General features: G+C 36.7%; 4 protein-coding genes across 6 annotated transcripts; 3 read left to right on the top strand and 1 right to left on the bottom strand.

The window, feature by feature from the left end:
* Positions 1 to 125: 125 nt before the first annotated feature.
* LOC108654664 (parkin coregulated gene protein homolog) lies at positions 126 to 3,915 on the top strand. 2 transcript variants are annotated; one of them, XM_018106154.3, is made up of 5 exons: positions 132 to 645; positions 721 to 893; positions 2,590 to 2,761; positions 2,949 to 3,098; positions 3,582 to 3,915. In XM_018106154.3, the coding sequence occupies exons 1-5, from the start codon at positions 384 to 386 to the stop codon at positions 3,740 to 3,742; spliced, it is 918 nt and encodes a 305-aa protein (XP_017961643.1). In that variant the 5' UTR covers positions 132 to 383; the 3' UTR covers positions 3,743 to 3,915. The 2 variants fall into 2 exon arrangements, with proteins under 2 accessions (XP_089117735.1, XP_017961643.1); XM_089261609.1 differs by having other exon boundaries at positions 126 to 893.
* LOC108654667 (uncharacterized) lies at positions 3,820 to 5,387 on the bottom strand. Of its 2 annotated transcripts, none has more exons than XM_030382092.2 (4): positions 5,009 to 5,386; positions 4,812 to 4,940; positions 4,599 to 4,740; positions 3,820 to 4,105 (listed from the first exon to the last, which is right to left on the bottom strand). In XM_030382092.2, exons 1-3 carry the CDS (start codon positions 5,136 to 5,138, stop codon positions 4,622 to 4,624), a joined length of 378 nt encoding a protein of 125 aa, XP_030237952.1. In that variant the 5' UTR covers positions 5,139 to 5,386; the 3' UTR covers positions 3,820 to 4,105; positions 4,599 to 4,621. The 2 variants fall into 2 exon arrangements, with proteins under 2 accessions (XP_030237952.1, XP_089117736.1); XM_089261610.1 differs by having other exon boundaries at positions 4,018 to 4,476; positions 5,009 to 5,387.
* A 1,616-nt stretch (positions 5,388 to 7,003) lies between these two features.
* LOC108654665 (thioredoxin-related transmembrane protein 2 homolog) lies at positions 7,004 to 8,421 on the top strand. Its single transcript, XM_018106155.3, has one exon. The coding sequence runs from the start codon at positions 7,308 to 7,310 to the stop codon at positions 8,121 to 8,123; it is 816 nt and encodes a 271-aa protein (XP_017961644.1). The 5' UTR covers positions 7,004 to 7,307; the 3' UTR covers positions 8,124 to 8,421.
* A 603-nt stretch (positions 8,422 to 9,024) lies between these two features.
* ND-B14.7 (NADH dehydrogenase (ubiquinone) B14.7 subunit) lies at positions 9,025 to 11,629 on the top strand. The gene is made up of 4 exons (XM_018106156.3): positions 9,025 to 9,177; positions 9,388 to 9,650; positions 9,707 to 9,801; positions 11,319 to 11,629. The coding sequence occupies exons 2-4, from the start codon at positions 9,394 to 9,396 to the stop codon at positions 11,486 to 11,488; spliced, it is 522 nt and encodes a 173-aa protein (XP_017961645.1). The 5' UTR covers positions 9,025 to 9,177; positions 9,388 to 9,393; the 3' UTR covers positions 11,489 to 11,629.
* The last annotated feature ends 4,431 nt before the right edge of the window (positions 11,630 to 16,060 follow it).

The following is a 16,060-nucleotide window of genomic DNA, read 5'->3' as shown; positions in this document are numbered from 1 at the left end:
TCTGCATAAGTGGCGCGTGATAACTGTATTTATATACACAAAGGCAATATATTAACTTAGTTTATTCTACAATATTTTCTGCTGTTCCACGTTGCCAGACTGGAAGAATGCAGCATGGCGCCTGTTTTAAATTTAAAAATTGACCAAAGCGTTTGTTTACTGGCAACAGCAAGAGCATATAAACCATTATATGCAATTTCTAAACAATGTGTCTTATCAGTCAGTCACTGTGCTTTTGGCTGTCCTAGCAACGCGCTCCATAGTAACGCTCGAGGATACCAATACACACAGAAATTGAGAAAATTCCTGAACCTTTTTGCTCGGGTCGTCAGTTTGTTGTTTACGCTAGCTGAATACAGTTCGTCGTCTAACGCAACAAAGAAATGTCTAATACACGCATAACCACCGCCTATGGAGCGCGGCCCTCGTACGATTTACATACAAACTCCATATCGCTGAAACAACGTTCCAAATCCGCAAATCCACCACAATTACGGTCATTTAGCGGCATTCAGGGTACCCGACCCCGTTATGTGCCGCCATTTTCCATACAATCGCAGCAGAAAAACACGGTAGTCATTAACGGTCCCATACACGAGCCACCCGTCACTGCAAGCGCACGCGGTCGTCCACCGAATCCCAAATGTTCGTATTCCCAAACGTTTTCCGGAACCCCAGAAAATGTCAGATTATTATTTGATTATTTGTATTTACTTTTAGGTCTGAAGAAACAGCAGAAATCAATTTCGTCATGCAATTTAAATGCTAGCCTTAACGCCTGCACGGCTAGCAAGAATCCGGGGCGTGGCACATTGTTTCGCATGTATTTTGATCGCGGAGACTTGCCCATTAAAATGGAATATCTGTGCGGAGGCGATAAGATTGGCTGGACGGTGAGTAGACGGAGCTTAATGTATATTCATTTTTATTAGTATCAAAATATGTATATTAAGTATTAAATCAGAGGATTCGCATATATTTTATAGATAAGCCATAATCTTATGAAATTAGTTAAATTACAAAAAAAAAAAAAAAAAGAAACAGACTCAGTTCATATTTTCTTCAATTTTAGCAAATTTTATTAAATAGTTCTCTTTCTCTTATGAGCAAATGTAAAATTTCAGTTGATAATGGAGAGACCTCTCTATTAACTTTCGTTTTCTAAAGAATTTGAGAATTCCAAAAAACAACAAAAACCGCGTAAATCTAAATTTGTACTTTAAATCGATTTCAAAGGGAAACTTTCCAAATGTTTTCGCGGTATTTGCTGAACTTTGATTCGTAAATTACCTGCCAAACAAATCAATGCCAACTAATTGCCAATAGGTGTTAGACCCAATTTCGCCTACTAAAGACTGCACACCTGCGTGTCCAATTATATTTGAAGTGTTGGCACAAAGAAAAAAACTAGAAGAACTCCCACGCCCATATGGCTATATACATATATGTAGGTTATTGCCTATGTATATATTTATATAGAATTTGTCTATTTCCGGAACAAACAAACGGAGTGACTCCGTTTCGCATTCACGTTTACCATACTAGCTGTGACGTCCAGGTGTCAGCCAGTCAGTCACTCAAAAAGAGAGAATACCAGAACATAATATATAGAACAGGGAACATGAGTATGCCTACTCGGGTCTGGCTTGGCCTTTTCAATGTCATGTGTAAATGTTTGGTATGATGCTTAAGTGGGTGCGTTTGTTTATTTAGCGCTGCGGCATTTCTGACAGTTCATTTACATATGAGCGATATGCAAGTGACAGAGTTATACATCATATATAAGCTATATATACGTATGTGCATATCAAGGTTGAAGGTCAATCGAAGGAGCTTCAAGTGGGGCTTAGCTGATGATAGAAGTAGGTAAGTGAAAGTAGAAAGATTGTACTGGAAAGTTTTCCGTTTTAATATTTTCGCAAGGTAATTGAGAATATATTACTATATATATAAATATATATATATATATATATGAATATATATATATATGTACATATGTAGGTCATATAAAGAGAAAATATTCAAATATTCATTATGCATATCTTCCCCTTAAATATATATAAGTACAATAAGGACAAGCTATTTGATCACATTCTATAAATAATACCTGTATATAAACAGCATAAAGCTTAGGCAAATCTGAATATTATATATACATATATATTTTTTATATAAACAGATTTTGCATTGTGGATTTTTCAAAGTGATTCGAGAATGTTTTCGGCTACAAACTATACACACAATATATCTGTTATATGCATATCATATATGTATAAAAAGGAGTATTCATATATAATTTATGATTTATGCAAGTTATACGAAAACTTCGAAAATTAAAATGTAAATAAAGAAACACAAAGCAAACGAAAAGTTTTATGAGTTGCTGGAACCGTTTTCAATCACGCAGTCCATCCCTATCTCCCTCTCTTTATATTTAACCCATTTAACTTTCCCACCAAATGAAAGACATTTTAATAGAAATCCGAAAAAGAAAACTTAACGAGCATCGCGTGCACATTTACACCTGTAAAACAAGGCGCAAGAAAACTTGGCCTAACTGTCACCAGCTCACCTGTATTTCGCTTCCAGGTGGACATTGACAAGCTGGACTACAGTCTCTATTTGCCGCTGTTCTTCGATGGACTGGCCGAACCGAAGCATCCATATAAGACCTATGCTCGCCAGGGCGTTAGCGATTTGCTTCAAGCGGGCGGCGATAAAATCCATCCAGTGGTACCGCAATTAATTTTACCGTTAAAGAGTGAGTACCTGCCGGCGATGGGGGCAGCCGGCAAAAACCCAAAAATACAATGGAGAGCCGTAATCGAAGAGCTGCCTAGACAAACAATTATTTGTCCTGGCACGTAAATTGCTTTCGCTTTAATTTGCACCTGTAACTTTTTCTTGTTGTTTTTCGGTTTTCTTTTTGTTTCGTTTACCTTTTGCAGACGCACTGAGCACCCGCAACGTGGAGGTGATGTGCACGACATTGAAAATCATACAACAGCTGGTCAGGTCCTCCGATATGGTGGGTCCCGCCCTGGTGCCGTTCTACAGACAACTGTTGCCCATGTTCAATGCGTTCAAAGTGAAGAATTGTAAGTGCGAATTGTATGCAGGAATGCAACGAGGGTGGTTTAAGTAATTATCGGGATTATCATAAAGTTAGGATACGTGGAGTTTTTTCTAGACTAATCCGAATTTGTTTCGCTTAAAGGTAAATGCAAATGAAATGAGGATTATGACTGTTACAGTATTATGCGTATACGTAATATATAGTATAGTAGAACAGAGTATATATAATAAAAAGGTTAATGACTATAGTGTATATTTTATGGTATACACAAGTTTTACATCAGATATAGGTTTTGGGCTTTAGGGTTGGTATACAATATAAGAAATAATTAAAATATATATTTAATATATTAAAAATATATTTATGTATGGGATTTGGTATTCATATAAGAAAGTTTATATAAAAATCTATCGGATGATTCTTTAAGTTGGATTTAGAAGAGAAAAGTATGCAGTTATATAAAATAAATATCTAAACTGTAAATAATTTTTCTCTTGATTTTTAGTAAACTGCGGCGACGAGATCGACTATGCGCAAAAGAACAATTTGAATGTGGGCGATTTGATAGACGAGACACTGCAGGTGCTTGAGCTGCACGGCGGCGAGGATGCGTTCATCAATATCAAGTACATGGTGCCGACCTATGAGTCCTGCTATTTGAATTGATCTCGTGTTCTTGTGTCTCATATATGGCTAAAATGAAAAGCAGCTTTTACATGTTTTTTGCTTCATATACATATGTGCATATATATATATATATATATATTTATATTTATCACGAGTATTTATTGAATTTTACATAGATGCCAATGAATAAATTTGTTATTTATAATTTTCAATGTTTTTGTTGTTGTATAATTGAGTATATATGTGGAGATAATATATTGATTATATACTAAGTGTTAGTGTGTGCGTATATATGTGTGCGTGTGCCTGTGCAGCAAGCAACATTAGCCAACAGCCCAAAAAAAAAAGAAATAAACGTCTTCAGGCAGAGGCTACAATGGAGGCGCAACAGCTCAATGGGTGCTAGAAAGAGATGAAGAGAAGAAAGGGGAGCCTGTGAGATAGGATTGTATATAAAATATGTGAAATTTAAAAGATATAATGAGAAGTATGTAAATATCTATGAGAATATACTGAGATAAGCTGAAGGGACTCTGGATTACTTTAATGGATTGCATGAATTTGGAATTCATCTTTGACTAAAATACTTTGCAATAAGTTTTTAGGAATATATGAATAATTTTTGATATGTATCTGTATTTATTCTATAACAACTGCTGTCCTAGAAAATGTTCAGATTATGCCTAGACGTTCACTGAAGGCGCGGGCCTACGTGTACACAGACTAAAACCAAATGAAATATTGATAAGCCTATCAATACACAGATCTATGAACTATAAAATTCATCCATGAAGGCAATACGAATCGAAAATGAAGTAATATTTATACTACATTGCGCTGTGAACGAGTATTATGCAGTCGGTCAGGCATGATAGCATTGCTCTTGATTACTTACAGCTGTTGCGCCGCCAGATTTAATTAGAATTTAGGCGGGGCGTACTCGTTCTTCTTGACATTGTGTGGCGAATAGCGATTGTAGAGGCCCCAAATGGAATTCATTAGCTTATCATTGTACTTGGCCGGCGAGTATTCACGTTCTACAAACAAAAAAATAATATAACTCGAATCACTCTCTCTCTCGCCAACACTCTCACTCTCCTCCACTTACGTGCATTATTGTCAATTTTATCAGAAATGTTCGCAGCTCTTAGGCGCGAGACAATCATGTCTTTCTCCTGGAACTGCTCACGTAATTTACATGCCGCGAAGGCTCCCTGCGGCAAAGCCATTTCGACAACTAAAAACAAATAAAACACAATTTAAAAAAAAAATTTATAAAATAAGGGTAAACCGAAGAGAACTTACATTTTAAATTGAAATTGTTGAATATGAAAAGTAGCTGTGTGAGTTGCAGCTTGCTGCGATTGTTCGATTTAGTATAGATTTTGGAAGTGTATTTAGCAATTTTCGAGTCGTTAACTAACACTGGCACCATTCAAAGTTTAACCTTGGTGACTGTTAAAAATTTTTTGTTCGCACAGTTTTTTTCTTTAAACACCTTTGGCTTAGCCAAAATATTTGATTTGATTTCGGTTTTCAAAAGTTTGGTTTGCACAATTCTTTGCGCGGCATTTAAAAAATGCACGTTTTTATAGATTTGGATGCTCTGTAGCGTAAGAGCTTGTTGTAATTGTAGACGCAACACAAAGTAGGTTCAAGACTGAACTGAATCGGAGGCTAAGCTACAGCTGAAACTTATAGAGCTCACAAACATGCAGCTGGAGATTGATAAGAGAGAGAGATGGAGCGAGAGAAAGAGAGAGAATAAAAGGGAGCGGGACCCAGAGTGAGATCAGCTATCGACGCCATTTTGTTTATAGGAGAGAGTGTGTATGCCTCATGCGGTCTCTTGCTGGATTTTTCTTTTTATTGGAGGCAGATTTTCCAAATAAGTATATACATAGATGCACACATATATTTGAACTAGACATTTCGACTTTTGTTCACATGCTTGATAAGCGAATCAAATTTTAAATTCATTTCTAATCACTCGCTCAGCCAAACTGCGCAGTTTGTAGCTTGAGAGAATCAAATAATAATATATCTGACAACCTTAAAAAATAGTGTTGGCTTAACAAATAGTTATCTTCGAATCTGATGTGATAAGACTATTGTCAGATGTTGTCCAGCAAAGAAGTTTTTCTTTATTATTTTTAATGAATTTCTTAGCCCATAGTCCCGCTTGGCCATGAACGTAGCCCATGGACAGCTCTATCTTAAGTCGGTCCATGTGAAATCTACAGCCGAACCGATTTTAACCGGTTCGTGTCTATCTGTACACAAGTACAAAATCGGATCAGACATATAGACATATGTAAATACCTATATACATATGTACATATATGCCTGCTGATGCATTTACTGACCTTACTAATATAGATTGACTTTTTTGTTTTGTTTATTGAGTGAGTTGTTTACCAGCTGTGTGATTGTTTATAATGTAAAAAAAAGTATGTAAAGTAAATAAAAAAACAAAATTATACTGCTCTTTATTACGATTCCCATTTAAATTCTGTTTAATTACTATTGCTTAAATTTCCTTGTGGCACCATTTTCATTATTGCAATTATCAATTTATGTTAAAAGTTGATTTCATTGTTCGTTCCGCTGTTGCCAGGCTCATGGTAAAGCTTTGTAAGTGCTATATTTGCAATATTTTATTGAGAGCATTTTAAATGATAATTGTAAAAATACACTTAAGTCAGATGTGCAAGTCTGTGACGCGCGATTCTCTGACTATAGCTAAATGCATGCATCATTTCCCGCCTGCAATCAGCAAAGTTTTTTTTTTTTTTTGTTTTTTTGCAAAAAATGAATAAACAAAAATAAAAAAATAAAGGAGGTTGCCCAAAATTGTGACACTTAATTGCTTGTCTAGCCACGAGCGTCCGCAGTCACGTAAAATGATTATTAACCCTGATTAGAGTACAACCTATATATGTATATGTATATAGAAATATACGAACATCACATTCTGAAAGATAGATTAGGCGGGTCTTGTATTGAGCAAGGCTATCAAAAGACATTATAATTGCTCTACAATCAAAATACATTATATCAGATTGATTATTTGTTTGAAATACATGTAAACAAAAAAAATATATTAATTAACCTGGCCCTTGAAATTTCATTCAAAGTAGTTTGTATTCAATTTGAGTTTCGTTTTCGGCTGTAATTATAGCAATATTAAGCTATCAACTAAACAGAATTCGGTTACTTTAGCAACAGCTGCGGTACATTTTCCTTTTGTCTGTAAAATAAAATAACAAAATAGAAACACATAGGACTAACTCTTTTTAGAAGAGTGCTAAAATTTATATTTGAATTTCTTTTTAAATGTAACGTGTTCGGTTTTTGAGTACACTTACAGCACTGATTGATGACAGCTGTTTGGCTCCCGCAATTTTATAACAGTGCTTTTTGAGCAGCAGCAGCTGCCACTTTATGACTTAGCAGAACTCTGTTATGCGCACAGCAGTACTAATAGAGTAGCTGAATATCGTTCAGGTTGTTCGTCGCCAAAATTAGCTAACAAAAAAATAAAATACGGGAAGTTGTTAATTAAAAAGGTGACCCAGATAGAAAATCGACACATTACTAAACGATGTCATGGAAAAAGGAGCTAAAGGTGCTAGCAAAACCTTACTACTGGGTTAATATACTGCTGGCCGTATCGTATCTGGTGTCAAAGAAGACGAAAGTAATTTGCACGCGCCTTTTCCAGCATGCGAACCAGGAGGAGGAGGACGTCTGCGACATGGATAGCCGTGAAGTGGAAATACTCTTCTTTCTGCTGATTGTTGTGATGATACGCTCACGAAAAACGGGCAGTGTCACCATGATCAACTATTTGACCTCGTCGTTTCTATACACAAAAGTCGCGAATTTGATTTTATGGGCCTATGCAGATTTTCGCTATGGCTTGGGCTTTCTGCTGATATGCGTGCTGGTTGGAATGCTGCTGCCTGAGCCATCGTATAGTGGCCCAGAGCATATAACCTACTTCCGTAATGCCAAAACCTTCGAGGAGGAGCTGGTAAGGGATAAGAAGGTTAGCTGGCTAATATGCTTCTACACCGTTTGGAATCCGAGCTGCGTGAATTTCGCACCGATCTTTGCTGAACTGTCGGCGGAGTATAATGCGAATTTATTGAAATTTGGCAAAATCGATATTGGACGCTTCCCGGACGTAGCGGCCAAGTATCACATCTCGGACAGCAGCTTCTCGAAGCAGTTGCCCACCCTGATACTCTTCCAGCAGGGCAAGGAGGTGGATCGTCGTCCTTGCGGCGATGCCAAAGGCAAATTGCAAAAGTTTTTCTTCTCCAGCGATAATGTGAGAGCCTGCTTTGGATTAAATCAGCTCTACAAGCAGTCTGTCGAAAAGCAGCCGCCAGTGGAGTCCAAGAAGTCCAAATAGCTAAACAATCGAGAGGGCAAACAAGTGAAGTGCCATCCCATTGTGCACCCAAAAATAACAAACAAGTCTCATCAAATTGCAATTTGTTTTGTACGTGCTAATTGTTTAGTTTGTAGCTCATTTTTAATTTATTTGATCATTGCACAAAATATAACGAAGCTCGCGCTGGCACGTACATACAACTATGTAAAAGACCCAAAGCGTTGCCATAGCCTAAATTATTATATGTAGCTAAATTCATGTCATAAATTGTAATTAATAAAATTGTTTAAGCTGTTAAAGTGCATTTCAATTGTAATGAGCTCATCTGTTTATTGTCTTGTCTCGTCTTCGTCTTCTTAATTCATTTAAACTAGCATTTCCGTTGTTAGTATTGTCTAGAGACAGACAACTTGCATAATGTACATTAAATATAAATTCAGATATAAATTCTAGCTGCTGTTAACAGGAGGAGCTTATGTTAGTAAACATATCTAAAATGTAATTTTAACATATCAGTTATATTTATAGCCGGCTAACGTCGCCGCAGGATATTTGGGTATAAGTCCTTAGATCTGTACTGATTAAGAAAATAAGCTGCGGCTATTGATAATATTACAGCTATTACTGAGAGTTAACTTTGTGTTGGCAAACAAATTAAACTTATTTCGGTACCTTTTCAAATATTTGAAAAGTATATGTAGATAACAGCTGCAATTATTCGTAGACTATCGTCAAGTTTTCTTTAGACTATCGAATACATGTTTATTTATCTACAAATTTATCGATTTATCAGACTCCTTTCCAATCAATGTTAAGCTCGTTTTGGCACTGTAAGAAAAGGTGTGCTATTTCTTTAATGTCTAAAAATAAAGGGAAAAATTAAATAATTTTTCAAACGAAAAAGACAAATAAACGCATCATCAACATTTTTTTATCTTCGGGGATTATTATTGTTACCATTTGTATTTTTTGGTATTTTTCCTATTTAACCTTTTTTTAATAAGTACACACTGATCTACAGCTGTTTTGTCAAATAATTCTTCGCTTAGAAATAATTACGTAAATTCGGCAGGTTAGTTAATTAATGGATACTTTAAAGCATAAATCGTTTAAGGAATAGTCCAGCAAAATCAAAAAGCTGTAGAGAAATATCTAAGCTATATCGCGATGTCTGAGCCTCAGTATAAAAACTCTTAGCTAATGCTAGAGCCGTGGACAACATTCATACATTGGCATTCATACATATGTGATTATTATTTACATGCATTTATTTTGCATCTAGGCAACTATGTCGATCTTACGTTCGAAATACTACGACTATCCCGATGGCGAAGATGCCTTTGGCAAGATTGTGGCCACAAACAAATACGCCATTGCCGCCGGTTTGGCGTGGTCTACATTCGACGTGTTAACTGTCACCAAGCCGCAAGGCTACATACCCACACTGGGACGCTTCGCCTACAACACGGGTCCACTGATGGGCATGGCTACAGCATTTACGGTAACTACGCTTGCTGCCACAAATATTCGCGGAAAGGATGATAAGTGAGTTAAGGAGCCATGCATCGGAATGTTTATTAATTGACCATCATTATTTCTAGACTAAATTATCTGATCGGAGGCTTTGCTGCTGGTGGTGTCTTTGGTGCATGGAAACATAACCATGTGGCTGGCCTTGTGACTGGCCTGTTTCTCGGTAAGAAGTATACGATGTTAAATGTGCGACGTTGAACGTAACGTAATATTTGAATAAACTTAACGTTATAAGAAATTTTACGTTACGTTATTAGAATATACCGTTACGTTATCCGAATATGTTACGTTATTTGGATATAAGGTTATGTTATTCAGATATGGAGTTACATAATCTTAATATAACGTTACACTATCGAATATAAGGATACGTTGGTTGGATAAACCGTTACGTTATTCATATAAGGCGTTACGTTATTCGGATATGGCGTTACGTAATTTAGATATGGCGTTACGTTATTGAGGTATGGCGTTACGTTATTCAGATATGGCGTTACGTTATTCGGATATGGCGTTACGTAATTCAAATTCACGTTACGGTATCTTAATATAAAGTAACGCTATCTGCATATAATATTACCGTGTTTGGATATAGCGTTACGTTATTCGGATATGACGTTACGTTATTCGGATATGGCGTTACGCAATTCAGATATGGCGTTACGTTATTCAAATATGGCGTTACGTAATTCGGATATGGCGTTACGTTATTCGAATATGACGTTACGTAATTCAAATATGGAGTTACGTAATACAGATATGCCGTTACGTAATTCAGATATGGCGTTACGTAATTCAGATATGGCGTTACGTTATTCGGATATGGCGTTACGTAATACAGATATGACGTTACGTTATTGAGGTATGGCGTTACGTTATTCAGATATGGCGTTACGTTATTCGGATATGGCGTTACGTAATTCACATTCACGTTACGGTATCTTAATATAAAGTAACGCTATCTGCATATAATATTACCATGTTTGGATATGGCGTTACGTAATGCAGATATGGCGTTACGTAATTCAGATATGGCGTTACGTTATTCGAATATGGCGTTACGTAATTCAAATATGGCGTTACGTAATACAGATATGCCGTTACGTTATTTAGGCATGGCGTTACGTTATTCGGATATGGCGTTACGTAATTCAGATATAGCGTTACGTTATTCGGATATGGCGTTACGTTATTATATATGGCGTTACGTTATTCGGAAATACCGTTACGTTATTTGAATATAACATTAATGTATTTTGATATAACCTTATTCTGATATGGCCTTAAGATATTTGGATTTAACATTACGTTATTTGGATATAACGTTACGGTATTCAGATATGGCGTTACGTTATTTAGATATAACGTTACGATATCTGAATATATATGAATATAACATTCTGTATTTCGATATAACGGTTCGTTGTTCAGATATGACGTTACGATATTTGGATTTAACGTTACGTTATTTAGATATGACATTGCGTCAATGGAGTATGATCTTACGTAATTTAGATTTACCTTTACGTCATCTGGATATAGTATTACGTAATTTGAATATAATGTATATTAGATGAAATGCGATATATATTCTTACTTTGTTTTATATATTGTGTTATATGCAACGTTGCAATACTTATATTGAACTATTTTTAACGTAACATTTTATTTTACTTCTAGGCATTGCCGGCGTGATCAAGAAGATGTCGATTGAACAGGGCTGGGAATTCTTCCCCGACTCGCCCACACATCAATACGGTGGCGTAAACATTGCCAAGAACGATTACACTCTTATGGCGGAACGTCCTAGGAACTGGACCACAGAGCCGGAAGAGAAACAGTCGAGTTAAACAAAACAAAAACTCTCAAATGGTTAAAAGCTCTTTCGTGTTTTTAGTTATTAATGTACAGATGAGAAACTGGCAATTGTGTGGTTAACCAAATAACTGACTGCCAATGAATAAACGCCAAGTGAGAAGTGATATCTAAAACATTTGTCAACGACCAAAAGAAAGCCTGCTAATCTATGCAAGCGAAAATTCAACTTTAAATATGTCACACAAAGCACTTTTTAGCACTTTTCAGCACTGTGGCGCGAATCATTGAAGCCGAAGAGTCACTGATCACATAACAGTCAACAGACAACAACAACAGTAATACGAAACAATTTTCGGAATCCAGTCACGCTCACAGTTAAGCCAACAGTTTTTTGTTTTTTGTCTGTATTGTTTTTTTTTCTGGTTCTCTGATTCTCTGGCGGCCCATTTCAAAATTCATGAATGTGCACTTCGTCATTTTGGGTATTTTCTCTTCGTATGCCTCGTTTTACCTTTCTTAAGCGTGACCGTGAGTCATGCAGCATGTATCTACCTATGTACATATGTACATATGTTTATATATGCCTATGTATATCTGTGACAGCATACGCATAACAATCATAAAGCTTTAAACTGGCTTTTCGATTGGAACAGGCGCAAAGCGCATTTATCGCCTTAAGTGCACATGCTTCGGGGGACTAAACAAATTAGCTGCTAAGGTGTTACTAAATAAACATTATTAGGTTTTAATGAAGTTCCGGCGTGAGCATTAGAGAACCAACTGAGAGAAAACAAAACCAGTTTTTTATTTCAGTTTTTTTGGCAGCTCCAAGAAAATCTTCAGGAAATGCCTTCAATTTGCTGAGAGAATTGGTAAGTTGGAGCATTTCCTCTTAGCCAGTTGGAAATTTTACTTATCTATTTTGTTAATGTCTTTTTGGTTTTCGCTTTCTTAACCTCCAGCAAATTGGAAATTGCAACGCAGCTCTTCGGCTTCTCTTGAGCATGAATAATCGCAGCTGGGAAACAAGACTCGACTCTGCGGAAAGCATGAGGGTTAAGACCTCTGCGTTTTCAGAGTGTTTCATAAATTTTGCGGTTTCATTGTGCCGTGTTCTTGGCAAGAAGTTTGTGTTTTTGGTTTTTGTATCTGTGAGTGACCTCTAAGCTGGTAACCGTTAAGCTTGCATTACGCAAGAAGATAATGATGGTCTTTCTACTCGATTCTCAGTTTGTTGTTTATATGTATTATGTATTAACGTTCATTAAACGTGAGCGCTTCAATATGTGCGAAAGTTCAAGCTCAATGAATAATTATTATTATTAATTATACTTTTGTTTTGCGTTTTAGCACTGGCTCTCACTTGGCTGAGATTTTACGTATATGTATGTATGTATGTGTGAGATTTTTGTATATGTGTGTCGATCAGTAGCACAGTTAATCAATCAATCAATATTTTTGTAGACATTCAATGAAACGAATCGGGAATATTGGTTGGTGAGTATATTATGAGGAGTATAGCTTTAGAGATGCCTCTAATTTAATGTTTTCATTCGTTCTTTAGGCTCCAAGAAGAATACCCCATTCAATATAAATATTTTGGTATAATCCACTATAATATAGGCAGATCACATCAATGAACATCAATTTGGCAGGCATTAGACAGTCTGTTAAGCTTAGCCTAGCTGTAAGCTTTTGTCTCGTTAGTCCAATAACTAAAGCTTAGCTAAATAACTATTGAGATTTAATGATCATTTGTGATTTGCATTTGAAATTGATATGCGCCGCAGTCAGTTCTATATATATATATATATATATAGATATATAAGCTCTAGGCAATTAGCTGGCTAACATAATGAATTCTGAGCTGAGTGTTTCGAGTGTTTCACCTTGATCTCCGTGCACGTTTTGCCCCCCTTTAATTTCTTGGTGCAGTCGCGCAAACCAGTTGAGCAGCTTGCGCGAGCTCCCGAGAGAGTTGAAGTGCGCCAAGAGTCCCGCCAGTGCTGCCAGTCACTGAAACTGACTAATCTCTGGCAGCTGCTCCACTTCGTTGTCTCAGGTGTTTGGCATGCAGCCGCAGCAGCAGCCACATCCACATCCACAGCCTCCGCCATAGTTGGGTATCCAGCTGTCACGAGTCGGGCATGAGCATGAGCATAAACTGTGCGATCGGGTTGTGATTTATTGGATGCTTTGCGCTTTCGTACGGTTGTCTTGGGCGATGACATCATCATCATCATCATCGTCATTGGCATTGGCAAACAAAACTGAAGTAAAGTTCATTAAAGCCAGAAAAAAATTGCATGTTTTAACGAAACATTTGCGAATTTCACTTTCTGCCAGTGAAGCAAATGAAACGTTTAAGCGTATATATATATCTCATATATAAAACAGTTATATCCAGCTGGGTGTGTATCCCTCATATTTCTACCGAAAATATGTTCAAGCGACCCTTAATGACACTTTCCACTAATTGGCGTAACGCTGTTCGGGTCCGACCCTCTATTAAAAGTCAATTATTTGCGCCCCTGATGACACTTATCCTGCCGAGCTTCGCGTGTCAAAGGGATACAAGGGCTAAATATATGCAAATGTCTGGCCAGGATTACAGCTAAACGCTCCCAGAGGGCATTGTCCAATAAGTATTTCTGCCTTGTGAATATTATTAAAGAACTTGGAGCTTTCAAATGAATGCGGACACACTTGAAATGACAATGGAAGACTTCAAGTTTCTAATTGTCATGTCAAAATATTGTGCCTTATTATAAGTGTGTGTGTGTGTGTGTGTGTGTGAGTGAGTGAGTGACTGTGTGTGTGTCGAGTCTTTGCTGCGGCGTTCGTAATTAATCTTATTACGACTGGCTGCATCGGTCTATGCTGGCATTTATGGAATTGCGACTCGAGTGGAGTCCGTCGTCGTCGCCGTCGTCGTCGCACATTCACATCTTGTAATCCTTTTAATAAACCCGCGCAGCTCACGCGACACCAACGTCAATTAATCACCAAGATCGGCCCGTAGATGGGTAATGCCTGCGCGTCGCGCTGCCATAATGCGCATCCATCCTCATCTATGTGTGGCTGAGGCGCTGCCAGCGAAACACAATTCTGCAATTAAAGATCTGCGACAAGGCAGCCCGTAGCACAAAAGACTACACACACACACACAAACACACACGCACATACACTCATACAGTTGCCAGCACACACACATGTATTCACACAGATGCTTGCGGCTGTAGATGCATCTGCAAGTACCGCACACAGTTGCTGTCGTTGTTGTTGTTGCTGTCGTTGTTGTTGTTGTCATTCAATCGGTGTCAAACTCCAACGACTCGGCGTCGCACAGTGGCTCAATATCAAAGTAAATATGGAATACAATATATGTATATGTATATTATTTTTACAAACTTTCATAGTATTTTATATTTTACTTTATTTTTGAAGCACATAAATAATACTTTCAATATAATAAATAAAGTAAAAAAGCTGAATTAAAAAAAGTTTGAAATAAAAATATAAAAATATTAATAATCGTATATAAATAGCAAAAATATAAATACCAAAAAAATCATTAAAGAAATGTATGATTTATTATATATAAATATTATAATAAATATCAAAAATAATAAAATAAATTTATAAATAATAAAATAAATATACAAACGATTATTGAAATTTTTTTTTTTATTTAAATTTAATATAAATTTTTAAGTTTTTAAATATTTATTTAAAACATATTATAAAATAAAATAATTATTAAAATAATGGAAACTTTTAAAAATGAATTTTATAAATTTAAAATTTATTTTTAAGGGCATAACAAATATATATAAATAATATGTTTAATCATTTTTTTAATTTCTTTATATAATTCAAAAAAAAATTTTTTTTTTTTATAAAATTTAATTTAAAATATATTTAAAATATCCATATTTATCATATTTCATTTTTGCCATTTACATGCAACTATTTGTTGAACCACTGTGTTCAAGCGCACATCAGATGATTTAGCTACTGGCTATGTGGATACACATAAGCATGGAGATCTTTGGGGCCAGGGACACAATCCATCAGTGTTTGCATCTAAAGTATTGTGCAGCTGCAGCGGGCGATGGTCAAGAAGAGGGTGAGAGAGAAAAGAGAGAGCGAGAGAGGTAGAGAGAGAGAGATCGCAAGTTATGTTTGTCGTTGCAATGACATTTCTGTGTGGCTGCCGGTCAAACACACTCAACGGAAGACGAAAGACGACGGGAAATGAAAGGCAGCAGCAGCAGCAGCTCGAAAGCGAGATGAGATGAGATGCAAATGCAGAGTCGCTTGGAGAGTCTTCGTATCAGATTCACTTAACCCGATCGGCGACAGCGAGCGCCGGCATGGGGGTCATAAGTGCAAAGTAAATAAAATACATATTTCTTCTCAGTTGCACAACAAGATGAAGAGGATGCTGCCGCTGGAGATGCAACAAATAAAGTGATTGAATGCATTTGGCAGCTGTGGGAAGCGGGGCGGCGAGGAGGGTGCGGGCAGAGGCCACAAGATTGAAGTGATTGTGAATGGGAAAGCGATTGATGCTGGGCCAGCGACAATAGCACGCGTTTGGG

Source organism: Drosophila navojoa, chromosome 5 (genome assembly GCF_054131105.1).
Source record: "Drosophila navojoa isolate 15081-1374.11 chromosome 5, UAZ_NAV_1.0, whole genome shotgun sequence".
Lineage (NCBI taxonomy): Eukaryota > Metazoa > Arthropoda > Insecta > Diptera > Drosophilidae > Drosophila > Drosophila navojoa.
Note: the sequence above shows the minus strand (reverse complement) of the source record. Positions and strands in the feature narration are given on the sequence as shown.